Raw genomic sequence first — 26,916 nt, 5'->3', positions numbered from 1 at the left:
CAGGGCTTGGACCCCAGTGTGGTCCTCTGTGATGGGAGAGTCAAGCAGGGGCTGTGCAGAACAGCCTGACCTCATCCTCCTTCCTATGCTGCCGTGGGAAGGCCGGCAATGCAATGCAGAGCCAGTAGCGGGTCTCCCAGCATGCCCAGAGCACTCAGATCTGAAAACCTCTTTTTTTTCCCTAAGAAACAGTCAAATTCCAACATGTGCCATCTAAAAATACACTCTAGTCTCCCCAGGACTCTGCCCACCCTTACATCTCTCAGATGATTCATATTTTGTCAGATTCCAGATCAGTTTTGAGACCAAAAATACCAGGTTTGAGAGACAAACATGTCACAGGCCCCAGAAAGCGTCAGAGCACTGCGAGATGTGCAGGGGCTGGAGATGTGACCAAGGTGGGGATGTCCTTCTGCAGCTGGGACTGCGGGCTGGGCATTCCTGACATGTGGAATGGTTCTCATGGAGGGGGAAAACCCTGCAGCAGCCCTGGATGGGTACAAGCTGCTCCAAGGCTGGACAACTGGCACCAACCCTGCCGCATCGCAGAGCAGCCCCAAAATGGGGGGGATTCATACACAGGAGCTTGCCTCCAGCTTTTACTTAATTACCTTCATGGATATGAAATTGTCAATAACTAATTAGACAGCCCCATTCCTGCCTAATATGCTGAAATCTGCCCCCTAATTAAATATTATAGGCATTTGAAAGCATTTCTGACAACATATTACTATGTAAAATACTGCAAATTAGCCAGCTCCCACACTGAAATCCTGCTCAGGAACAATGCAGGGACCTGGTTGGACAGAAATCCAGAACATCTTTTCAAGTAAATTGGGAAAAGGGCCCACTCTTCTGGCAGAGGATTTTTTTTTTCTGAGGGTTGGAGATTGTCAAAGCACAAAGGAGACAGCCCAGAAACGCCTCTGCCAGTCCTGCTGCCCCATGAGCCATGTGAGCCCCCCAGCAAAGGCAACTGGGATGTAAGAGGGCTCCTGGTTAGTTAAGCAAACATTAATGCAAATTGTCAGCAAGCCTGGAAATGAGATCCCAGGCACAGTGGCTTGAAGGCGAGCAGGCGCTTTCTCGTATTATCAGCCCATCCACTCGCTGAGGGGCGAGCAGGAGCCAGGAGCTGTTCTGTGCCGTAAGAAAGCTCCAAGAGCCAATTTCCATCTGACCACAGCACATTTGATGTCTTGTGAAATCGAGTTCACATGCACTGTCTCACCTCTGCCTCGCGCAGGGAAGGGGCTGGATCCTCCCCCTGCACACACGCCGCAGCTCTGGATGAGCATGTGAGCATCCTGCAGCACCCTGGGATCCAGCACGGGATGAGCCATCCCCACTGCACCCTTCTAGCCAGAATGCAGCTGGAGAAAAAAAGGCTTGAGTTTGGTCTGCCTGAGAAGGGGGCCAAAGTACTGCAGTCTTGCTTTGCTCCCTGCACAGAAAACTTCTCTTCCTCAGTGTTGGCTTGGTGTGAGCCTGATTCAGTGCTGAAATGGAACCATGGGGACCATGGGATGGGGCACAAGAGGGCTGCAGCATCCCCCACATTAACTTGCAGGCAGGAGCCCAGCCCCACACAGTGTCTATGTGCTCTGGTGTTTGCGTCTGCTCTGGTGCCAGGCTCTACCCCTAAAAGCAGAGCAGAGAGCCAGTGGTTTGCAAGGAAAAAGGCCGGGAGCAAAGGCAGGGAACACCACCTGGTAATTGCCTGCAAACTTAACTCAGCTAGCAAGCGGGAGCTGCAGTGCCAGGCTTTGAACAGGGCTGTTTCATGTGCCTGGTGTTCCTGCTGCTCCCTGTGCATCCCATCAGACACAGGAGAGGGGATGATGACAGAGAGAGTTTTTGAAATTCACACTTCAAAGTTGCTACCCGAGTGGACTGGCCTGTATTTGCTGCATGGCTGGAGGCAAATCAGGGAGCGGGAGGGTGAGACAAGGGCCCACATTCCCAGAGCCTTTAATGCCAGGATCAATCACCTGCTCAGGGATGCTCTGCTGCAGTGAGAGCGAGAGCTGTACTCAACCCCTTCCTTGCTACAGCTCCCACGCTGCAGCTCGTGCCCAGGGTGACGCTGCCTGAGGCTGGAGCACCCTCGGGCTGGGGGCTCGCACTGCTGCACTGCCTGGGAATTTGTCACGCTGTGTCCATACACTGTGGCACACACTGCAACCATCGCCCACCGCACCACATCCACACTCCCTCCAGCATGCAGACACATAACACACATATGTGCTCTCTTAATCACTCCTTAATTCTCACTTTTTTGCTATTTTCTGCCCACCCCTGTGTCAGCACACCTGGAAAAGCAGCAGCCTGGGGAGCAGCAGAAGAGTGGACACAGCCCCTCCAGGAGTCCAGCACATCTTTTGAGGCTGGTGGGAAGACCATTCAATGCTCCTCTCCCAGCAATGCTTCCTTATGCACACAACCTAAAGAGCACTCTGGGGAGGTTAGGCACGAGGAAGACCCTGGTTCTCCACCACCAGGCCCAGGGACGCAGATGTGCAGCCCCAGATTGGCCCAGATCTGCGCGCTAATGCCTGGACTCTCCTGCTCATGCTCTCCCTGCAAAGCACAGCAGTGCTGAGGGTCTAAGTATATTAAAGCTGGGCTTTGAACCATTTTAATCAGACTGCCCACGTCACCATGACAAGATCCCCCCTGAGCCATCTGCACCTTCCCACATGGCATCCCAGGGGCTTGCAAAGCAGAGCTGGAGCCCAGAGGAGCCCAGCTGGCAGACACAGGGGCTCTCTGGGACACAGCTATGGGGATGGACACTCTGCATTCAGATTCCAACCAAATGGCAGCCCTAAGCCAGGGAACTGACCCCTTTTCAGGACTGCCACCTGCTTTCCAGGGACTCAGCAGCATCATCCCCATTTTTCCAGGGACAGATTAGGGCACAGGGACAGTGTATCGGTGGCCATAAAGCCACAGGCCAAGGACCACTCTCTCTCCTTCAGCCCCTAGAGACCTCCTGAGCCCCCCAGCCAGACCAGCTGAAAGGCTCTCCCATCTGCTCCTCGGAGCCACGGCGTCTGCAGGGCCGGGCAATACCTGCCCCTTCCCCGCGGCGGCACCGCGGGGTGAGCAGCCGCCCCACCGAGCTGGGACATCCCCACTCACCCCCACGACCCGCGGGCAGCTGCCTGAGCGACATCCCCGGCTCACGGGTGGCTCAGGCAGCGTGGGGCCAGGGAGGGAGGGCAGCTGCCCATCTCCCCTGGGGAAGGTGGCGGACAGCCAGGAGGGGACAGGCGCCAGCCAGACCCATGGCGAGAGGAGTCACCAGGCACAACGGCAGCCGGGTGTTGGCCACACGCTGCTGAGGCGCGGCATGGTCAGCTGGTGGATGGGCCCAGCCGGAACAGGGTCCCACCGCCCATTTTGCCCCTGGAGAAGAAGGTTTGAAGCAGCGCCTGCCCGCCAGGTTGCAGCCTCTCCCTCTCATTATTTTTTCACTGCAAGAACTATCTTATACCTTATCAATAATTCACAGGTACAAACGATAACGTTCGCTGTCATGGTCCGGGAGCCACATGTTCCCGGCGAGGGGGAAGGGGCTGGTTGCAATCGCTATTGTTAATGCCTGCGGAGCTGGGGGGGGAGGCAGGGAGGATAAATATTTAACACTGTGTCTCCGAGCAAATGTCCATGACCGAGGGCTGAACATGGGTTTTACACAGAGCTGCTCCTGCCCTTGAGAGGGTCATTAGCATGTTAAAAGCCGTCAGAGCGGGGCTGATGGAAGGGCTCTGCCGGAGGGACCCCCAGCGCTCTGCCTGGGGACTAGCGGGGATGCAAGGTGCTTTTTGCTGCTGCAGGAACATGGCGATCTCCATCCTGCCCAAATTTCCCCTTTTCTGAGCACAAAGGCTGTGCTCTTGGCTGCCTATCGAGAAGCATCCTCATCTCTGCCCGCTGCCACATCGAGGGGCATAAGGGATGAGGCACCTGGGATAGCCCGGGGCTGGTGGGTGGCCTGGGCAGTTCATTGTGCAGAGGAATTACAAAGGGGACACAAAGAACCACACACCACATTTTGTGTGAGCTTCCTCTCCGGGGCCGCCCGGGCCTTTCTTTTGCCGTGTTGAGGGTGAGCTTTCTGTGTAAATCCCCAGGGCACGGTGGGGGGAGAATAGGTGTCTTTGTGAAAGAGGCTGGAAAATAAAGGGAAAAAAAAGAAGCAAAAGCACAAAACCCAGGCCCAGCAGTGGAAGGCTGCAAGGACAGAAGCACAAAGATTCCCAGAGGATGTAAAGACAGTCCTACAACCGGGGGATCAGGGGTCGGCCGGCTGCAAGTGCCCTGCTCATGGGGGCACCAACAGCTCCCCATAGCATCCCCCCAGTGTGTAAGTGTCCTCGAATGCAGCCACAGTGCAACTTCCCCAGAGCCATGTCCTCATCCACAGCCCAGTTTCACATTCTCATTTTTCGAGGCACAATTTTGGGCACTGACAGACAGGAAAACCCCAGGCTGGGATAATCCAGAAGCACTCTGTTTTGGCCTTGCCATCACAGTCACCCCGCTGGCATCTCTCTGCAGATGGATGGGAATGGGAGAGGAACAGGTTCTGTCTGGCTCTGTGGAGATGGGGGCGCAGGAGAAACGGTTGTGATGGGCAAGGGAGGAGCGTAGAGAAGAGAGAACATCTTCAGCTACCACTGCTATTTGCCCTGTGAACTCCAGAAGCCAGAGCCCCTGCAAAGTTCAGCCAGCACCTAACCAGGCAAGGTACTCTAGAGCTCATAAAATTAAAGCAAAGCTGTCTTTCCCTTTTACAGTGCTAGTAAAATATATCTCCGCCTAAGATGCTCAGACAGGATTGCAGTGCAGGGGTCGGGAAGGCCAGGGCTGAGCATCCCCCGGGGAGAGCGTGGGAAGAGCGGCGCCAGTGGATCCCCCCCAGCCTGGCTGAGAGCAGCAGGGGCAGCCTGGAACCCCCTCCAGCAGCCCCCCGGCTGTGGCAGCCCCGTCCCTACCCGCAGACGTGCCTGTTCAGACATCAACTCACATCATCCCAGATGGAGAAGAGCCTCCGCAGCCAGCTTTGCTCAGCCAGCCTCACAAAGTAGGGATGCTTGGGGGCTTTGAGAGCAATTAAGGACCTGGCCTGTGTTGGAGGCACTGGACTGATGTCCCCAGTACCCAGAGAGGGAGAGGCATGGGGTGTCATCCATCACCCAGAAGGGGACACTTTATCACTGGGACACCTCTGAGCACTCAGCCCAGACCCAGAACCCTCCCAGGGATTTCTGCTCCAACCCTGACACTTCCAGTTTTCACTGCTGGGAAAAGAAGTACAGTCTCCTTTGCAACTTCGAAGGACATTCAATTCACCTCTTCCCAGCTGAGTGTTCAATGGTTAATTGCTCTCTGTCGTGAAAAAGACAAATTTAATTCTAGTCTGAATTTGTCTAGTTTCAGCCCCCAGCTATTGAATGGTTTTATGCTTTTTCTCTCTCTTTTTTTTTTTTTTTAATTAATGGGGTCCCTATAATCAGGTTTTCCCCATGCAGGTATGCAGAGACAGGGATAAATTTCTCTCCTAGCCTCCTCTTGCATACACTAAATAGGCTGAGCTTTTTAATTCTTTTCACTGGAAGGCAGATTTTCCAGACCTCCAATTATCCCGCACTTCCTCTCTGAGCACTTTCTAATTTCCCAACATCTTTCTAAACTGCGGGCCCTGAAGCAGAAACTCTGCTCAGCAGAGGTCTCCTCCTGCCCCCCAAAATGGCAACTCCCCAGTACCCAGAGCTACTCTGTGCATCCATCACTCCCCGAGCTGGAAGCCTGCATCCCAGAGCAGGCTTACACGATGGCTGCTAAGTCCTTTTCAGTGTAACCACATCCCCAGACACTGCTCCCCGTCTTGTAGCTGTGACCTACATTTTTTTTTCCCCAGCTGCGTGACCTTGCATGAGGATGTTTTCCAGTGCAGGTGTTTCAGGCGGAGCATCCCGCTAGACCGGCATCCCGCCAGCAGTGCCAGCGCTGCTCCTTTCACCTGTTGGCTCATGTTTCCTCCCAGACTGAGTTCTGTGACTGTGCAGGTGGTTTCTTCCCAAGCTACATCACCCACACCACTCAGCTCACCCTCAGCTGGTGCAAGGCAGAAAGAAGAGGCAACAAGAGACCAGGACATTGGGGGGATGATTGGCAAAAATCAGTATTGCCACCAAAGATTCCAAAACCACTGCAGCTCTGCAGAGATGGTGAACATTAGTTCACCACCATCTGACCCCCACTGCACCCTGCCAGAGAGGTGACCACTGCAATTCCCCCAGGGATTTCTACCAGTGAAGCACGCTGTCAGAAATGCTACACAGATTTTTGCAGAATATTAATGCTTTTTCATGGCAATATCCTCCAGGCAAGAGTAAAATGACTTGCAGAAGTCTCGGTATATCATGTCAGCACAGTCGCTACTTATCAACCCAATTTGTCAGCTCATCAAAAAAAATGATATCAGGTTTGTTTGACGAGAGCAATTTTCCATGTGGATTGGCATTAATTATCCTTTAATTCCTCCCTGATTGCCACCCGTATCGTTATTGTAACGGGGATCGGTGTCAAGCTGGAGGCAGAGCAGCGGCTGCCACCGGGGGGAGGTGTGGTGGGGATGCTCTATCGTCACTCACTGTGCTTCGGGGTTAACGACCTCACCCTCACTCTGGAGGTGACAAAGTGACTGATGCATAGAAAGTGTCACATCCCTCCCTACAGAGCCCAGGTCCTGGGCACGGGCAGTTGCTAAGAGACAAGACCAGGATGAAGGGAGTCAAGGAGGATGGGGGATAGGAAGATCCCATCCTAAGGAGCAGGCTCAAGGGCACAATGGGGAATTTGAGCTACCCGGGTGAAGAGCCATGTCTGTGCAACCACCCCTGCCAGAGATGGGGACCTGCCGGCCCTACGAGTCCCTTTCCTTAGGCAAGAGACAGCCCTGGCCACAGGCACAGGCTGGAGCAGCCCCAGGAGAAGCCAATATTTGCTTTCTCTCAGTTAACCCTCACACTGAGGAATGCGGGGTCACCACCAGTGTGGCTCCCTGGGGAGGCAGCTGTGTGTGGAGGGATGCAGGGATGTCCCCTTTTGGCTGTGCTATTTATTTTCTCAATATTTGTGGAAGGAAACAAGAGCCGAGTGGGGGGAATGTGGGGCCAAGGATGGGCTGGGAGGGCTGGCCAACAGAGCATTGGTCGAGGGTCAGCAGGTGATGGAGGTCGGCCAGCACTTCCCAACCGCCCTATGTGTCCCTGTGAGACCCAGCCAGGACCCTCCTCTGCCACCTCCCTCATGGATGGGGAGGGTGGCTGTGGGTCTCCCTCCTGAGCCTTGCCTCATTCCCTGGCTCAGCCATCTGCTTGGATGCAGCAGGACACACCAGAGCAAACCACTGCCTTCACAAAAAGCTGTTTCAGTGTGAGTGGGCTCGTTCCCACCAGGACCAGGGCTTTGCCAGCTTTCAATTGGAAAAGGTTCTGTGTGATGCTTGCTTCCATTAAACCTGGCCTCTTCTGTAGCCCTGCTCCCCCTAAAAAGCTAAAATCTCCCACAAAATGATGTGCTGACCTATGGCACAGGTGATATTCCCAGTAGACGACTGTCCCACAGCTTGTGTCCTCCTCCCGCTCTCAGCCATTAATAAAACTCAAAAGCAATGACCTTGAGGTTCCCACCAGTGACACCAATCCCCAGCAGCCCTTCACTTCCACACTCTTCATCTCATTTGAGACTGACATGCTTCCAATCAAGGCCCTGCCACCAGACAGGCTGCGAACACACAGCTCTGGCACCATGTAGCAGGTCTGGAGGAGAAATCTGGCCATTGGTGGGAGGCACAGCCCCTGGAGAGATGGGCAGGGCTGTCACCACATCTCTAACCCCTACAGATCTGGGAAATGCAACTGGCAGAGCCACACAGGCAATTTAGTTTCTGTCTCTGTGACTCAGTTTTCTGTCTGTAAATACAAAAAAATATGCTGACATCTGCAGTGGTGGATGTTGGACTGAGCAAGCATCCCAAGCTACTCTAAAGCCCAGGGGGAGGGCAACAAAGACTAAATATTATCATTCCTCATTGCAACCAAGACTGCAGAGCAGAAACTGCTGTGCCAGTGGTGCTGTCCCAGTGGGCTGTATTTGCAATGTCAGCTAATGATCAAGCTGAGGCACCTCTGAAAGCTGGACTCGCACACAAAGTGGTTGTCCCCAGCCCCACATCCCCAGAGCCAGCGGCAGGGAGAGTGAGCCTGCTGCACCCCATGCTGCAGGCCAGCCAGGGAAGGTGCTTCCTGTGGTGCATCTGCCTGCTCACCCCAGGCACGACTGGGCAGTCACAGCATCCGGGGAGCCTCAGAGCACTCCAGTCCCATGGGCTCATGCTCAGAGCAGCTGCCCTGCCGCAGCAGAACCAGGCAGCTGCCCGCTGGAACATCCCGGCTCCCAGCCCCAAGCTCCTTACCAGCGGCCCCTGCCTGGGGTTGGGGTTGTGGGGGTGTTTCCCAGTCCAGGATGCCCATCTGGAACCCATTAGGCACCTTTAATCCCCCTCATCCATTCTGGTGCTGTCTGCGCTCCCCCCCACCAACACACACAAACGCTGCCATTCAAGCAGTTAATTTAAACAAATTCTGCCCAGCCGCCACATCGAGAAGCGATGAAAAAGCCAAACGAAGCAGCTCAAAGCCAAGGGGAGAATGAAAAAAAAAAAAAAAAAAAGAAAGAAAGAAAGAAAAGAAAAGAAAAGAAAAGAAAAGAAAGAAAACCACTCGGCACGGCGGGGCTGATACCCAGAAAGACCAGCTGCATCCTCCCATCCCAGCCAGCCCCAGTCCTCCCCTCTCGCAGGCAATCAGATACCATGCGGGCTGTGTAATTGGATGGCAAAGGATAGAGAGAGACATCTTAAAGCTTGGGTCTAATCTCATTAGCACCCGGCTGCAGGGATGCTGTGAAATCGTAGGATGCAGGAATGAGCAACATGCTGAGCCCGTGGGGAGGAGAACAAGCGAGCTGGAGCGGGACGACAACACTGGGAGGTGGAAATGCCTCCGGACAGACAGCAAGAGCTGGAAACACCGCCAAGTCCTGGGAATGCAGCCAGCCCCCTTGCTTGGTCCTCACTCACTTGCTCCTGTTTACCCCACAAGCACAGATCCCCACTCCTGCTACAGGGCCCCGACTTTATCCCTATAATTAGTAATTAATAGTGCCAGCGTTAATTGCTGGGCAGTAATAGCCTGGCTGTGCAATGGAGAGGAGCTGCCACGGAGTATCCCTGGGGATGAATACCTACCCCCCAACCCACACCCATTTTGCATTTCCACCATTCTTGCCTCGGACCGGCACATACCCAGCAAAACACACAGCTGAGTATGTGTTGGTCCATGGCAAGAAGAATCACCAGATCCCAGGCAAAAATCCCAAAAGGGTGCCATGATGAGGTCAACTCCAACCCTCATCTCCAGGCCCCTTTTGCCACTGTGAGTCTGTGTCACATAGCGACTGAACAAAGGTGCCCCCTAGGAAAAAACATCCTAGATGGGGAAAGTGGAGGGGATGAAGCACCCACGCATCTGTGAGGCTCCTAGATGGACAGAAGTCCCTTTGAGTGTCATACCAGGGATGGGAAGGTGCGGGGAAATACAGGGTTGGAATTCCCAGGTCCCTTTCCCAGTTCTGCCATGGGAGGGGTCCGGGGGTGGAGAACTTCCCAGCTCCAGGATGGGAGACACTTTTTGAGAGCTATTCCTGTGCTTTCCACAGTTAATACTCTGTCCATGCAACATAGCTAACATCTCTTGCTCCTCCTCTGTAGAATCCCAAAATTACCATTTTCCCAAACACTCAAGAGGATGGTCAAGCTCTTTCCAGCTGTACCTCCCAGGGAAACCTCTCTCTTCCAGTCCCAGTGCCTGCAAAAAGTCTGTGACACTTTATTTCTCTTCAAGCAGCTCTGCCTCAAAAGCCATCCCCCACTGGAGGGGCAGCAAGGACCAGACAGGGAGAAGGATAGGTGAGGAAACCATTCTAAACCATTTTAAACCATCCCTGCCATTTCCTGCCTCCCAGTTTAGAGAAAACAAGACAGTGGGATGTCTTCAGTTACCAACAGCTCCCTTGGGAGCAGTAAAAATTAATCCAGCTTTTCCTATCCTGAAGGGAAATACAGGCACAAATGAAGATGAAAGCCTCTGTGGGCAAAGGGGGGTGCAACAACCATGGACAGGGAAGGCAGCTGGTAAGACCCCCTAATCCATGCTCTACTTAGCTCTGGCAGGGCAGTGGGAGTCCCAACCACAGATGTCTGTGCCTCGCTGGTTAAGTGAGGATAAGCCTGAGATGATAATTAATTTAACACAGATGAGAATCTGGAAAGTGAATCCCCACCTCCTCAAACCCATCCCCAACATGCTGCCAGCAGGGTTCCCTTGCACGTGGATGTCAATCGGCACACACAGGGAAATGGACTCACCAAACCAGAACAGCCTCAGCCCGTCCCTGCAGGCAGGGCACAGCTTCCTTCTCCTTGGCAGTGCCTAGGAGCCCTGCTGCACCAGGAAACCCCCCAGGTGTTCGAAGGGCCGTCTTCCACACTTACACTCACCTGCTTGGCCCTTATGGCACTTTAGCACAGGGAACTTCACCCACCTACAGCACTGGATAAAGCATCCCAGTGCTCCAGGCAGCGTGCTTGGGCAAGAAGTTGGAGCCCACCAAGCCCAGCTGCTGGTGTCGGGGTTGCAGGCTGTGTGGTCCACACCAATGCCAAAAGCACCACAGGTCCCTTGGGAGCAGAAGAGAAAGAACACGGCACAGGCACCCTGTTGGAAGCAGTGCTGGAAACTGCTGACAGCTCATTTTCATGGCAGTTCCAGCACAAGAGATGAGGGGTTCCAGCACCCACCCTAGGGAGGATCAACCAGCAATCACAGGTTAATTACCTGGCTCTGCACATTCACACATCTGTGGGATACACGTGCAGTGGTACCAAGTTATAACTTAGCCTCAAATCACTGCATGAGACTTTTTTTCTTCCACATTCTGGAACTCAAATTACCAGAGGCTAATTCTGTTCACAACTCTTTAATATTACTTTGAACCCTTCTACTATTTGAGCTGTGAAAACAGGAGGAAGGAAATGCCTTTATTCTGTGCTCAAAATGTATGGACAAAGGGATCAGCTCCTCCAAGTGCTCTTTTAACTCTTTCAGCGGACCAAAGGTGGCCAAAGGCTGAATGTGGGACAATGCAGGCAATGAGCTGTGAGGCAGAGAGGGAATAAATAATTCCAGTGTTTTAATAGCTGTGTAATTAGCACTGCTGCTCAGCTTTAGGAAGATCTGATTTTTCATTGCTTTTTCCCATGAGTTGCAAATTCCCATTTGCCAGTGCACCACTGGGAAGCTGGACAGGGACGTTCTGCACGATGCCACGTGGAGGGGGGGACTTTGCTGAAAGGGGCAGGGGGCTGGAAGCTGCACCTCACCACAGACTCAGCCCCCTTTGCTTTAATGACATTACAAAAGCCAAATCCAAGCCTGCGCCCAAAGCGAGACTGAGGGTGAGCCCAGCAGAACCAGTGGCTCAAGGAGAGAGCCCCAGGAGTGGGGCTTGACCATGTGCATTGCCAGGGAAACCTTGGAAGCGTCTCAACAGCCAGAAAACTGGAGCCGGCCGTGAGTCAGGAGCACAACGGGGTGCATGGAGGGAATGGGGCAGATTATCTCCAGGCAGCCGTCTGGCAATGCCCATGCCTGGCAGCCCCGGCTCGCTGGCAGGATAATGGCACAGAACAGAGCCAGGGTGTGCCTGTGCAGGGGTTGCACCAGCACCCCAGTGGGATGGGGCCCAGGCTGGCGGGAAGCAAAGGGGGAGGCTGCTCATCTGCAGGTTGGGGCATGGTTGCTACCCTCACCCCAGCTCTCCTGTGCCTCTGGAGACAGTGGGTCAAGTCCCAAAATGCTTATGGAAATGCTTAAATATAAAGGGATCTTAAAAATGTGTTTAATTTGTGAGGCTTTCAGGTTGTCTGCACTCAGAATCACCCAGGGAGTCTTATTGCCCCCCCACCCCAAAAAGCTGAGATCTGTGGCACATTAATGATGGAGGAGGAAGGGGTAGAGCAGCAGGCAGTGAGCAGCTCCCTGCACTAGGGTGCTCCTTCCCAGCAGGCTCACCCAGTACAATACCCCAGAGGAATCTGTAAGGATGCTCTCCCCAGGGGCCAGCAGCACAAGGATGTGCCAGCCTGCCTCAGCTTGGCCCTTCTGTAGCCCCCTGAGCCCCGCCAAGGCTGGGGGTGCCAGGAGCAGTCCCTCAGCGCCTGGCAGCCTGCCGGGGAGGGGGCTGGCCGCCCGCCCGCCTGGCAGCATCCTTCCCTAGGTAACCTCCCCACCTATTAGTGGCACATTTGTTTCCCTTCGTTTCCTTAGAGCTGTCACGAGCCACACTGACTCTTTGTTCCCGGGGGCTGCAGAGAGGCCTCCCTTCCCCCTCCCATCGGCTGGTGTGGGGGGGTGTCTTGCAGCATACAGACCCCGCATCTCCCCCCTCCCCCCAGCCACAGGGGTAAACACGCTGCCCCTCCTCATTGGTATTCGGGGGGACACATCCCAGCCTGGCCCCCCCAGCCCTGCTCTGTCCCCAACAGAAGGAGCTTTGTTGGGGAGCACGATGGGGTACGGCACCCGGAGTCCAAAACATGGGCATGGTGACAGCGGGGACACTTGGCCCTCACCCGGCAAGGGGAGGGGGACACTGCTAGAGGGGGAGCTGGGACAAAATGAGGGATGCTGGGGAAGGTTTGCTCTGGGAAAGCCGCTCCCTGCTCTGACCTTGGCGCTTTGCTCTTGGACAGCAGGCCTCTGCACAGAACGTCAGCACACACACATCTGTGCAAAGAGCAAAGGGGCACGTGTCCAGGGAGCCAAAGCAACCCTGCTCCAGCACGGGAAGATGAAAACACAATGCTGTGCCCACAGGCTCCTTCCCACGCAGCGGCTGTGGGTTCCTGGGCACTTGCCGAGCTCCAGAAGCAGCACAAAACCTTGCTGGAGGAAGTGAACCTCAAGCAAAGCCCCAACAGGAGTGACCGTGGGAGGTGGGGGCGGGTGTCTGGCACAGGAGAGCCAGGGCACAGCCAGAGCCAGCCCACCACAGTGACAACATTTCCAGGGACCCAACAGGCAGGCAGGCACTGAAAATCCCCCACTAAATTGAAAACAGGGCTCAGGCAAGTCCCCCCCACTGGGAGGGAGCAAAGCTGTGGCACATGCATTCCCTAGAGAGCATCCCCACCTGGCACCCACACCTCCCACCTGGCACCAGCATGACTGCCCATTGTGGGGGCACGGGACCGCTCCTTTATCCAGCCCTCACCAAGCACTCATTTTTTTCTCCATCTCTGCCTTCCCTATCCGGGGTTTTCCTGGTGCAGCCCGAAGAGGAACGGTCACTAGTACAGTCTCGCAAGCAACACCTCCCACGCGCAGCCAGCCCCATCCGAGCGGGGCCTGTTTTGTTATTCCTTTCTCTGACAGCTCCTTTTTCACTTGTCACCCTGTTTTGCTACTACTCAGCTCACAGCTTCCTCCGGCGTGGTTGTGATCCTCTCCTGCTTGAAGGATGTCATTTGCATTTTCTCAAGTTATTTAGCAGCCCTCCATTTTTCTCTGCCTGCTTTTCTAAAGGCAATTAGGGCTGGGTTTAGCCAAATGCAGGGGTGGTGCGAGGAACCTGCCCCAGAGCTCGCCATAATATCATCTCTCCTACCCAGGCAGCACACCCAGCTGTGGTGCTCTCTGCCACTCGGCTTAAAACTCCATCATCCATTTAAATACCCCTGGGTCCAGAGTGGGCCTGGACCAGCCCCTGGTCCCTCTGTCAGCTCCCAGACAGAGGCAGTCGTAGAGCATCGCTATTCCTCTGCAGGCACGGGCTGCAGGAGAACAGTCTCACAGGAGCGTGACAATCCCCCCAGCTCCTACAACATTTCACATGTCCCCGGCTCAGAAAGTCACCAGCCCTGATTGAGATGTTAATGCTGTTTCCAGGGAGCCCCTGCCCTTACAGACTGAGAGCAGCACGGCAGCCCTTCCCCCTGGGCTTGGCTGCCAGCTGCAATGTGGCACCATCTCCTTCACCATTTTTGCTGGCATGGGTCCGACAGAAACTGACAGTCTGCGACCCATGTCCTAAATCTCTCTCCTTCTGGAGACAAGACTTTTTCCCCCCTACTCTCTGCTCACCCTCTCTCAGCTCCCACTCTGTCTGAGCAAGGAGCAGCTACTGCAGCTTTCGTTGAGGGAAGCCACTGGGCAGCCACTCCCATGGGGATACATCCATCCAGGACTGCGACTCCCCTGACGGAGCAACTCCCCAGAGCTCCTCTCAGCCAAGCACCCACTGCTCGTCTCCTCCCTCGCATCAGCTCGGCTTCCCTCGGAGAAAACTATTTATTTATAGCCATCCTGGCTGCCTTTAGCACATTTCAACAGCCCACGTCTTTGCCTCCCTGATGATGCACCCGCAGCATTTCTGTCCTCACCCTGCTGCTGCAGCCATTCCAGACTCCTGTCTCCTCCTTGCATCTCCCATCCAGAACCCCCAAATGGGCTTAGAAACAGCTTCAGGAGGAGGTTTTAAGGGGAGGTGAGCAGAGGAGGGAGAGAGTGCTACAAAACTCCTTTCTCATCCTTTCCCCATTCTTCCCAAGGGAGCATAGAGAAACTCTGCATGCTTTTTCTGTTGGGAGCTGTTGGGAAACCAAAAAATACCCCAACTCCTGCCAGCTTGGGAGATTTGGTGAAGGAAGGTCTACCAGCATCCCCTTGGCTCCTGGTGTGCATCAGGACTGTACTGGAGCACCATTGCTGAGCCAAGATGTGTACAGCTGCAGTGCACTGGGGACCAACACTGGGCACTGCAATAGAAGAAGTCACCTTCTTGCCTGGGTAATCCTCAGTGGAAGGAAAGATCTATCTTTTTATCAGCTCTCTACTTCGCAGGAGATGTGCTCTTCCCCAGTGAGCTGCTGGGGGACCCTGGCTTCCCCCCCCCCCAGCCCACAAAGCTTTGTTCTTCAGTCCAGTGCTGACAGTTTAATTAAACCCAGTTTGAGAACGGGTCACTGAGGTCAGGCGCTCTCCAGCGAAACCTCAGATCAGCACCATTTCCAGCCACCACGACTGCTGAATGAGTTATCCACTCATTGCGGGTGACATAAATAAAGGAGGCCATGCGGGGAGTCCCCCTGCCTCTGGCCCCACTGCCAAGGACCCCCCACCCCCACTATCTCAGACTGAAATGGGCTCTGGGCAGGCGTCAGCTCAATATTCCCAAACTCCAAGGGGAAAACATTCCTCTCCAGGCGTCTCACCTCCCCCATGCCCTCATTTGAGGTTTGCTTTCCGTTAGCCCTTTCCTGCCATTCCCCAGTTTATTTAAGCCCCGACGGATCAGGTTTAACTCCAACCCTTTCCATTATCCCGATGCACAAATGCTCTTCACAGCCAAGTTCTGTGTAACTAATTGTAGCTTGAGCCGGGCTGGGAGACCACAAAGTACCACCAACGTGGATTAGGCTCTGACACTCAGGAGGTGGACAAAGAGCTCTCCATCCTGACCTGAGGGACTCCTCTTGTGCTCCTGAAAAATTTTCATCAGGTTCAGTGGGAAAGGTACAGTGGGAAACTGCTGTATGGGTATCACATACCCCTAATTCAACAGACTTGCCTTCATCTTCTGTGTTACTGATGTGCTGAAAAAGATGAATCAAGACTGTGTCTAGAAGAGGCTGGAGCATCCAGGCCAGCACCCAAGGGCCCATCTAAGCAACCCCCACCAGTTCCTGCATCCAACCCTGGCTTTCTGCTTCAGCTGCCACCTGACAGCTCATTTCCCCACTGAACAGATCTCAGCCTGACTCAGACAGCCAGTTTTTGCTAATTCAAGACCTCCCAGTACAATGGTGTGAGGACATGAGGACCTAGCAGGGACTCCAGAACTCGAGAAGCATGCCATAGGTGGCTGCCACCTGCAGTAGGCAGGTCGAGGGGAGGCTTTGTTTCCAGCCTGTTTGCTGGAAGTGGTCTGGAGATCAGGATTTGCAAGAAAGTGGTGCTGGTAAGAGCCTTCTCTTCCTAGACCAGCACAGGTCCCAGCCCATTTTTGGGCAGGGAGGGGGCCCTGAGCAGTGGGGCCACCCCAGATCCATTTCAGCAGTTAAACAAGTGCAAAGCCCAGTGGGGAGGCTCCAATTTCGTTCAAGGAGAGCTGATTTCAATTTAGCTTAAACCGGTTCCCCACTGACTCATATCCCTGTAGCCTGACCTGGGTTTGCAGCAATTTAAGAGTGTCCTTATGACCTTCTGCACTGGCTGGACTAGCACTGGTCCAGACCCCACCTCCTGCTAAACCAGCATGTGTGTCTAGACAAGCCACCCAGGGTACCCCTTGCCCCACCATCCCCCCGAAACATCCCTGAGCACCTCAGCAACAGGCAGCCTCAAGGAGAGAGAGCAGCAGGTCCTCCAGCACACAGGGCTCTGTTGCACAGATGCAGAACTAGAGGATCTGCCAGGACACTGGCTCCTGATGTGCTGTCTGGGCAGACCCCAGCAGCCCTCCCCTACCCTCACTAATGTGTGTCGGGCAATGTGCTGCAGGAGGGTGGTGGGTGGCTCAGTGTGGCCCTGTCCCCAGTCCCACAGCTCATCACAGGGACTCTCTGCTCCAAGCATGCACCAAAGCTCCCCAAGACATGGCACCAGCTATAGTCGAGGAGCTGCAAAATCTGAGCCCGTGCACACAGCCCCATATTGAACAAGAGAAGCTCCAGGTGCTGGTATGCAGGCAGTTTGCCATGGCAGAAATGCCCAGAAAACAACTTCAAGACAGGGTGGGAGGGAATAGGTTTGAAATAACCACCACATTGCAGGAAGCAGTAAAACAACAGGAAGAGGCTGAAATGCACCTGAACATGATGAGGTGGCTGCAAGGAGCATCTTGCACAGCCCTCTTACACCCACGCTGGTATGTACAGCCCCGTGCACACTGTGGCATAGTCCTGGCTCGACACGAGCCAGGCAGCTGTGTAGGGGGCACACAGCATGTGTAGGAGACACACACGCTGCTCTTCTGCATCTCCACAATGAATTGTCAGGATTTGCTTGTTGAAAGAGCCTGGTATTAAAATCTAGAGAGGATTAAAAAGGAAACGTTAATATTTGTACAATAATTCTCTTGCCTGTGTTTCTGTTATGCAATGGGCGGCTGGAGGAGGATGGGCCCTTGCTGGCGCCACGATATGGCACAGCTGAGCTCAACAAATGCCATTTGATAATTAATTGAACGCCTGTGCTATCAGCTGCCATTACCTAGGCCCATCTTTGGCACCTGTCCACCACTTCACACATCCCATGCTGGCAACCCACACAGCATTTTAACCCTTCATTACACACCTCAGGCTGGACTCTGGGACTGACTCCCTGGCACTGTTGGAAGAAAACGGCTCAGCCACAGCCTGCCTGCACAGGCAGAGCTGCCTGGCCCCAACACGGCCATGCCTGTCCTGGGAATGTCTCGGCCCATTTAGTTATTTCATCCATTCCTGCCCTGCCCCAGCAGGGACCTGGCATCCTCATGTCACAGCTGATCGATGGAGACACGAGATGCAGCACGCAGAAAGCTCATGTCCCAGCTACTACCACCCCAATCCACAGGGTATAAGCTGCTTCTCTGAGTGATGGAGAGCACCCAGCCCCAGTCTGGCACGCACCCTCTCCTCCTCACAGCACCCTTCCCAATGTATGTGGTGCCTGACATAGCTGAGAGCCTGTAAACACTTTGTTTGAACAATGCTGGCACTGCTGAAAGCACCATTGCCTGAGCAAAACAGCCCCAGGCAAGGGAAAGCCAATATGGAAAGGAGAATATTTATCAAAACCCTCCCCAGGCAGCCTGCTGCTGCACAGAGGGAGAAGGAGCAGAGAGATCTGTGGAGCTGGGGCTTGCACAGCAAGAGACAGTCCCTGAAGTTGTTTCTGCAGGTGCAGAGGGACAGGCAGGGATAGGGACAGGTAGAGCAATGCAGGGAGGGGGCAGCAGGCATGAAGGGCAGGGTCTGCCCCCGGCAGGGCTTCCCCCTCCTTCTCCAGACACCTACAGAAAGGCAGCTCTTGAGCAGGGCTGTGGGGCTCTCTGTGCCCCATGGAGGTCTCTGGGCAGGACGTGACCCCCTTAGGGACACCCTTTTTCACCACCCTTTCATGACAACCTGGGCTAGTGTGTAAGGGAACCCTGCTCCAAAGCCCGTGATCCAGGGAGAGTCCAAGGAGGAGGCTGAGGGGCTCACAGCACCTCTGCACCTGACACTGTGCAGGCACAGCCCAACTCTGCGATGCCAGACCCAGCCCAGACTGCCAGCACCTCATCCCACATCCCCATGTGTTACAAGGACATCTTTAACACTGCCAGTCTCAGGTCTTCTGCAAGTCACAGCCCATTTCCCACCTTGCTGCATGCTCAGGTCACACAAACATGGTGCGTTCCCCTGCCACGTGCCGAGCCTTCATTGGGACAACATACCAGTAACCACCAGCACAACCCCCCCAGGAACAGCACCCTCCTAGGACATCAGTGCCCCTCCAAACCCCATGGCAGCCCCCCAAGCAAGCCCACACCACTGCTGGGCAGGGGAGCCTGGTGATCACAGAGAGTACTTACAGCCGCGACAGCGCCTGGTTGTTCTGGAAGAGAAGCTCGGGCAGGGTGTGCAGCTGGTTGCGGTTCAGCCGTCTGCAGGGAAAGAAGAAAGGGTCAGGGTTTGGGGGACAAAGCAATGACCCCACCTGCAACCCAGCTGGGTGCGTCAGCCACAGCTGGGTGCTTTGGCTCACTCAGAGAGGCCAACAGAGCAGAGCATCCCACCTGGCAAGGACAGCCCCATCCTGCTCACCACAGTCCCAGGCAGGGACAACAAATGGGGCACTAATAGACCTACTCACAATGTTGTAATTACATGCAGAGAGGACTCCAAGCTGTTAACTGCTGACTGCTGCTTAACTGCTCTCTTAACCTGCTGCTCGATCAGCTCCTCATATTTGCTCGAGCAGCTTGGGATTTTTAAACTGCTGAGCTATTTTACTGAGTACTGGACCAGAACTTACAGCTCCCTCGCTAACACACAGGACACAGCTGACACAGCAAAAGTCATTTGTGTTTAACCTGCTCCTCACCTCAAAAGCATCAGAAAGGACTCTAAGATCTATAGAAACAGAAATAGGTTTGCTTCCCACACTGTAAAACACCACTGCCATGCCGAAGAGAAGCTGTTTGAAGTGAGGTAGCACCGATACATTAGGGTTTAAGGAAAAAAAGGAAAGGATGCTCTCTGCAACTAAATCCAGTGGCCCCTCACCAACCCCCCCTCCATGACCAGGCACTCACAGCCGCTCAAGCTCCTTCATGTCATCGAATGCCCCACGCTCCACCATGCTGATCTGGTTTTCCATCAGCTGCCTGCAGAGAGAAGGGGTCAGCTTTCTGGAAAAGTGGTCCCCAGTGCCCCATTACTTCTTTTGACCCAGGGCACCTCACTCCCACTATCCCCTCAACACACCCCAGACTCTTCCTACTCTCTCCCAGCTGGAAGCCCACCACTCTCAGCCCAACACAATACCCTCCAGCCCTGCTGGCTGAAGCCCACAGAAAGAGGCTGAGCAACTCTAGTAGCCCCAGGAGGGGCCACAAGCCAAGCACAATATCCAGCAAGGTGGGGACAGCTGGCCCGTCATCAGGAACTCACAGGACACGGAGCTGCTTCAGCCCAGCAAAGTCATTCTTGTTGATTCGCGTTATGTTGTTGCCGTTGAGCTCCCTGCAGAGAGAAGAGGAAGAAATTAGCATGGAAGCACTCAGGAGGTGGCCAGGCACTGAGCCTCCCCTGTACCTCCCCAGAAACAGCAGGCAGGGCCCCAAGGACAGCAGTGGCTGGTGCAATTCCCTCACCAGGAGTGGCCCCTGGTTCCAGAGAGGACCCTCATCCTCAATGGCCACCAGTGCTGGGCACACAGAAGTCTGGCTCGCCATGGGTCTGTAAGCTGGCATCTTTCATGGGCCATAAGGCAACAAGAGGCAGGGACTGTCTGGCTCCTCTCTGTTCCCATGCCAGATGCCCTCCTTGGGATGCACGTCACCCCATTTGCATTCTGCAAATGCAGCAAACACCTGGGAGGGTCATCCCAAACACACAGAGTTATTTAGAGAAGGCAGGGGTAACAAGAAACAAGCGTAAGTCCCCAGAACAGCAGGATCCCTCCAAACACCCAGCTGCAAGACACTTACATGTGTGACACTTACATGATAATGGCTCCTGCCATTACCCGTGCATCACAACCGCTTCAGTGCACAGCCATGTCACACCTTCCACCTGGAGAATAAGCCACACTCAAGTTTCACCTGCCAAGAGACAGCTTGCACAGGACAAGCTTCTTTGTGGCATCACTCTCTCATTCAAAAGCCCTGGGTTGAGCACAGGGACAAGCAATCCAGCCAGAAAGGAGATGCTGCCCCTCCTTGCTCATCCTGCTGGTGGAAGTACAGGGTACCTACACCCACCCCACGGCCTCGGTCCTGCCCAGGCTCTGCTGAGCACCACAAGAACGTATGTCCCACTGCTGGACATGCACGTGGGAGGGCCTTTGCTTGTAGACTGCTGGCTACACCTTCCCCAGCTCTCCTCAGCCATGCTCTCCAGCATGCTCCTGCTAGGATTATCCTGCTTTAAAATACATCAAGCCAGGAGCTGCAGAGATTTGCACCTCGCACTCAGCTTTGCAGTACCCTTTCGCATTACAGGGTGTGATTACTGTAGGAAAAGCAGGACCATCAGCCCTGGGACCCACGGTCTGCAGAGCTGGGGATCTTGGTGCAGCCCCCTATTGCAGGAGAGAGTCTCCCTGATTGGCATCACGAAGCATGGCAGTGTTTGCTTCTTGCCCATGAGGCCAGCCTGCCCAAGGCACGTGCTGGAGATGGAGGATGCCTACGCGAACACATGGCCCAGGGAGGGCTCCCATGCTGGAGACCCACTGCCTGCACTGAACACAAACACAGAAATCAAGAGGAAAACAAGCAACCTACAGGAGGGGAAGGCAGTCAAGTGAAGCATGAGCTGCTGGAGCCAGGGAAGGAAAGAGGCAGGAGAGTGCCACCGTGGAGCAGGTTAGGGTGCTTGGGCTGGACCACGGCAGGTCTGTAACTTCCTGAGCCCTGACAGCAGGACCAGGGAGCAGGAATGTCTCATGTCACACGACTGGCTGAATACACAGTCCATCATTCCCATCTAGAGCCAAAGCTTCCCTCCACCGGGCTCTGCAGCCATGCGAGGGGCCAAGGTCAGCGGCAGGCTGGCCTCGGGGCCGCCGAGCAGCGTGTAGGGCCACCGGGTGCAGCCAGCGCAGCCGCGCACCCCGGGGTGCTGTCATTGTCCTGCTGAAACGGCTGATAATGGCTAATGAGTTCCAGCTCGCCATTATAGCCCCGTAATTACAGCGCTATTCAGCGCCGAGATTGCCGGGCTCCTGCCATTATCCAGCCGTGTGTGCCTGTGTTGGGAAGGAGGTTGGGAGAGCACCGTTACTAGGACACAGATGAATGCAAGCGGGAATGAATAGAGGTTCCTCAGCCCCAGTGATTAAACTGAAACCCACACTCGGGCTCTGCAGCCCCACGACTCCCCCGGCTCCCAGCACGGCCAGCACGAAGAGAGCACAGCAGGCTGCCGGGGATGGGCCTCCAAACCAGAAGGTCCTGACCCTCTCAGTGGGAGCAAAAGCCATGGTCAGTCAGGCTGTAAGTCCCAGGCATGAAGCACTGGGGTGTGTCACACGTTTTAGGGACATTTGTCACCGCAAAGGGGGTCGTTTGGTATGTGCAGTTGTGTGGCCACTTCCCGCTGGACCAAAACCCTGGAGTCAGCTAAGGCCAGGGAGAAATCACAGCTTCAGGAGTGGTTTTCTCCAAATGCCCTAAAGGTTCCTTGGCAAAGAAGACTGCCTGGAAGACCCCCAGGGTCACGCTGGAGGCGATGGCACCCATTCGAGTTCCTGGTGAGGGAGGGTTCCCAGCAGGACTCCCATGGCACCTTCCTTTAAACATGCCTAACATTACTCTGGATACAACGTGTAACTGGGAGTCGAGACATCTCCAGTACTGCAGAGAGATAGAGCAAAGAGGCTTGACTTAGAACTGCCCGACCTGACAGCCAGGACTCACATCTCAGCCTGCAAAGCCCAAGGAGGTGCTGTCCTCAGAGCACCAGCATCCCAGAGCCTTAGCCAGAGGCAGAGCACAGGCAAAGCAGCATGGAAACATGCAGAAACACCAAAGAGCCACAGACTAGACATGGCCAGTCCCCGCACATGCCAAAACCAGGCTCTGCCCTCTCTCCCAGGCATCTTCTGGGACAGTGCAGCCCAAAGACTGCAGCACCAGGAGGCACAGGCAGGACTGCTGCCCACACAGTCCACCCTAGCCTCCACTCCCTGCATGCTCACTGAGCATCCTTGGGGTACTTCAGCAGTGGGGCTGTGTCTCAGGGCCCCTTGACAGTCCTGCTCCCTCAGGGACTGGCTCTGTGTGCTCCCTGACAACTGCTCCCAGCATCCCTCCATGCCTTTGTTCAGGTAAATGATGGCCTTTGCAACCAAGATAGGAACGAACAGCAGGTAAAGCCTATTTGTAAGGATGCCGAGGCAACACTGCCATTTAACTTCATGACATTTTTTCCCCTCTGAACCCCCTTCAGTTCCTCATGGAGATAAATTACAGTCTGCAGTGCCCAGAAAGCCAGATCCCTGCTGCTCAGCTGCTCACCCACTGCCTCCATGCCCTTTCCTAGTGAAGCAAAACACTCTGCCCTGCTCCACACAGCAGAGCTTCAATAAGGACTGATGTGTCTGGGGAACTGCCCAGCAGATTGGTTGTATTTCTGGACTGTGACTTGAAAGCAAAAACACAGGGTGTGCTCTTTCCTCACTAATTCAAAGGATTTAACACCAGAAAGCATCCTCAAGTTCATTTTGGCTGCCTTCCTCTCTCCCCCCAGCACTCCAAATCTCACACTGCTGCTGGAGAGGCGGCGAATTTTCATTTGCAACGCTCAAGTTTCAGAAACCCCCCTCCCATTTCTCCCTGGGTAGAGGAAAGTCATTAAAACAATCAGTCCCTTTGCTACATTGCTTGTGGATCATCCCACTCCCAGATGGGATGTCTGTGCTGCAGCAGGGTTTGTTAGACTGGATTTGCATAGTCTGGGTTTATATTTGGTTTCTAGCTTTGGATGGCTTATCCATTCCCAGGGGGTCCGATGTGTCTTTTCCCTTCGCAGGGTTTGCAGCTACACTAACTCAGTAACAACCTCAGAGAGCACAAATGCTGAGAGTTAATTTATTAAATACAGCCAACATGAATGATATTTCCCTGGGCACTGATTTATCAGGAGCGTGAAGGAGCAGACAGCGCAATCCCACTATCCCTACTCCATTGCAAGGCATCAGCTATTCAGCACACATGTGACTCCTGTCCTTGCGGCTCAGCTCAGCTCTGCTCTCCTGCTGAGGCAGAAATCCTAACTGCTCTGCTCCCCAGAATCCTGCTTTTAAGAATGCAGAGGAAAAGCCTGTGAGATGAATTCCTGCATTGGCACCCACCAGTGGCAAAATGTGCCCCAGCCCATCAGTGCCAGCACAGAGCAGGTGCCCACTGCTCTGGGCAGTGACTGCAGGGGCTGGTGGAGATGGATCCACACTCCTGTGGTGCCTGCTGCAAGGGCCACCCCTGCCCTGGTGCCCGGTGAGGCTGGCACTTGTATTGTCCATGAGATGTGTCCCTCCCTCGAAGGTCTCCACTGCTCTGCTGTTCCTGCCCTTGCCTCAGAGCACCTGCTCCCAAGGACATGGCTCCCCTCCCAGCAGCTCCAGAGCCCTCATCCCAGAGCCTTGACCCCAGCTGGAGCCGGCAGTGCCAGATAATAATCAGGGAAGCAGAGAAATGAAGGCTGGAAGGTCACGCACCCCACAGCAGTACCTCTGCCACCCTCCATCAATCCAGGCAGATGCACACACTGCTCCTTCAAGGACAGGGACTGAAACTACCCTGTGCCTTATTCCAGCATGTCACTGCTCCTGCCTCAAGAACATTCCCAAAACTCTGACCTGAGCCTCTCCCACAGCAGATGAACCCTGTCTCTGCCTGGCCAGGCCACCACGGTGCAGAGACCTAGCTGCTCCCTTGCCTGTGCAGGCCTCTTTCCCAGCCCACTTCTCCCCACCAATCCCCCAGTCCTAAGGGCACAGCTCTCCCTCAGGGCCTCTCTGACTTGCAGGGGCAGGACCCACTCTGTTCCTGCTCCCATTCCACATCTGTGCTGTTGGTGATTCCCTCCCACCAAGCACTTTCCTCTAGTCCCCAGGCAACACCTTCCTTTCTGTCAGCTCATTCCTCCCATTCACCAAGCCCGCTCTGAAATCTCAGCCCATTCTCCAGCCCTCTTGCATCTCTCCCAGCCTGGTGGCATCTGCAACTGTCATAAGCAACTCGTGTCCCATCACACAGACTGCTAATGGGAACACGGATGAGGCTTTGACTCCAGACTGACCCCTGTGCTCAGCACTGGGGGGCAGAGCCAGCTGCAGCCTTTCATCCTACACTTTTATTGCATTTTTCAAGTCTTCTCAAGATTTCACCCGGCTGCTGGAATGTAACTGAGCCCCAGCACAGGCTCACTGAGCTGCTCAAACAAGGAAAGGTGGAGCAGAGCCCTTCCCAGTCCTGGGAGAGCTGGTGCCCTCCAGCACTGGCACCACATTCACCAGCTCCCTGGAGCCCATGTGGGCATGGCTGGGTGCTAACTCCATCCCCTCCAAGGTACCAGGGAGTTACAGGGTGCTGCTCAGGGAGGGGACACTGGTCACACACGTCCTGGGCTGACATAGCTGCACAAGGGGCTCAGCACCTTCTTGTCCTTTCCCATCCCATGCCTGTTCTGACCAGACCCCTCAAGAAGAGCAAAGGTGCCCAAGGGCTACATCGAAGACCCTTTAGGGGTGTCATTCACAGGGTGAACACCTTGCCAGCACCGCCCCTACCAGCTGCCTGCAGGTGCCCAACAGGCAGAGCCCCAGAAGTGACGTTTGGGCTCATCTCAGAATCACTGCCCAGCCCCAAGCACAGTGCTGGCCCCAGAGCACAGGAGGCTCTGTAAGCTTTTACGAGATAGTACAGCAGGTTAGCATCAAGACAGATCTTTAAGCATTACAAACAGCATCGATCATGCAAGTAACAGTGAGGATCCGGAAGGCTTTCTGTTCTCCTAACTTCTCTCTGGGGTTTTCATGCCACAGCCATTAGCTGCTCGCAGGCAGGGAATGCTTTACACTCACGCAGCATTGTGGTGTATTACCTTCAGGTTAAAAATAAATAAATAACCTCCCTGAACCCCAGGGGGAGAGAGAAAAAGCAGCAGGTCATTTCTGTTCCACAAATGTGAAAACTGAGACTCAGCCAAGAGAACAGATTTTCCTGGATACCCCCAAAATTTGGCTTTTTATGCTGTGCTGAGTGGCCTGGTGAGGAGCTGCTCTGTAGCTTCTCTGCTTCCCAGGGCAGGGGAGGCTGCCCAGCCCTCAGGCTTCATCCTACCACTCATCAGATTAAGTTCCACTTTACATCTTCCTCAGCAAAACCTCTTTGGCTCATCCATCCTGGAGCTGCTCACAGCAGGGATGGGAGGACAAGTGCACCTCAGCTGCTCAGTTACAGGTGCCTCCTCAATCCCAGAGCAGATGGGCCTCCTGAAGCATCCCATTTGGGATGTAGGGCTTCCTCCAACCAAGAAATATCCAGGGCCAGGAGCTTGCATCTCTCTCAGTCTTGGTGCCCAGGGCTGCTCCTTGGCTGCATCACTTTAAAAATTAATCTTCCCTTTTTCTGATCTTCCTCCTCTAGCAGCCTCTCTCCCCCATAGGACACTTGCCTCTGCTATTTTGAGCAGCGAGTGCATCCAAAATGCATGCCAGGGAAGCAGACAGTCAGCACAGCCTCAGAGCCTGAATGTAGCAGATGATTCCTGAGGGGACAGCCTTGGACCAACCCCACACCAACACCATGGAGAAGTCTCCTCCATCCCACCTCATTTCCTTCTCACTTCCAGCAGTACCACAATCCCAAGGACCCGGCTGCAAACTATCCTTACTGCTCACATTGCTAATTGCATCCTGGTGATGTACAGCAGGAAAACCTCTGCTCCCCTTACCATTCCTGCCACTGCCATCCCTGGCTGTCCCTCGAGTGGGGACAGGGGCCAGCTGCTGGAGCTGGCCTTGGAGCTACTCGCACTGGAAGCCTGCCAGGGAGCAGTGATCTGGGTCTGACGTCCCCTGGGATGAGGCCATTTGCTAACGCACAACTGTGTTTTTTACTGCTTTTCAGCAAAACACACATAGAAACATCTCCTTGCCTCTCAGGTTTTATGAAGGGTTATTTCAGTAGCAATAAAGATCAAGAGTACACGTCCGCAGCACTAAGTACCTCTGGAGTGGGCAGGGAACCATGAAGGACTCAGAAGCAAGACAAAGACAGACTCCCTCAGCTGCCCACATGCACGTCCTGCTCCACTACTCTCCTGCACCAGGCTGCCAGAGAGCAAATCAGTGCAAGGATACAGGAAAAGCCCCTCTTCAGTGGGAGGTCATGGGCTTGTACACCTTTCCCTGGACAGGACACCCTTTCCCTGCCCACACCACCCTGGTGGTACCCCAAATCCCTTCTGTTCCCCCAGGCTGCAGGTTCTGCTGCCCTGTGATGGTCCCTCGTGCATCCTTT

General features: G+C 54.5%; 1 protein-coding gene across 1 annotated transcript in view; it reads right to left on the bottom strand.

Moving 5' to 3' along the window:
* Positions 1-26,916, bottom strand: part of SLIT1 (slit guidance ligand 1) — a gene marked incomplete at both ends in the record, with an annotated part of 59,372 nt that overhangs the window by 27,096 nt on the left and 5,360 nt on the right. The window contains 3 exons of the mRNA XM_082286143.1: positions 18,757-18,828; positions 19,480-19,551; positions 19,838-19,909. Of these exons, the coding sequence (XP_082142269.1) occupies positions 18,757-18,828; positions 19,480-19,551; positions 19,838-19,909 (216 nt within the window). The remainder of the gene's footprint in view (positions 1-18,756; positions 18,829-19,479; positions 19,552-19,837; positions 19,910-26,916) is intronic.

The sequence above is a fragment of the Coloeus monedula genome (assembly GCF_965178545.1).
Source record: "Coloeus monedula genome assembly, chromosome: 8".
In the NCBI taxonomy this organism is placed as follows: Eukaryota; Metazoa; Chordata; class Aves; order Passeriformes; family Corvidae; genus Coloeus; species Coloeus monedula.
Note: the sequence above shows the minus strand (reverse complement) of the source record. Positions and strands in the feature narration are given on the sequence as shown.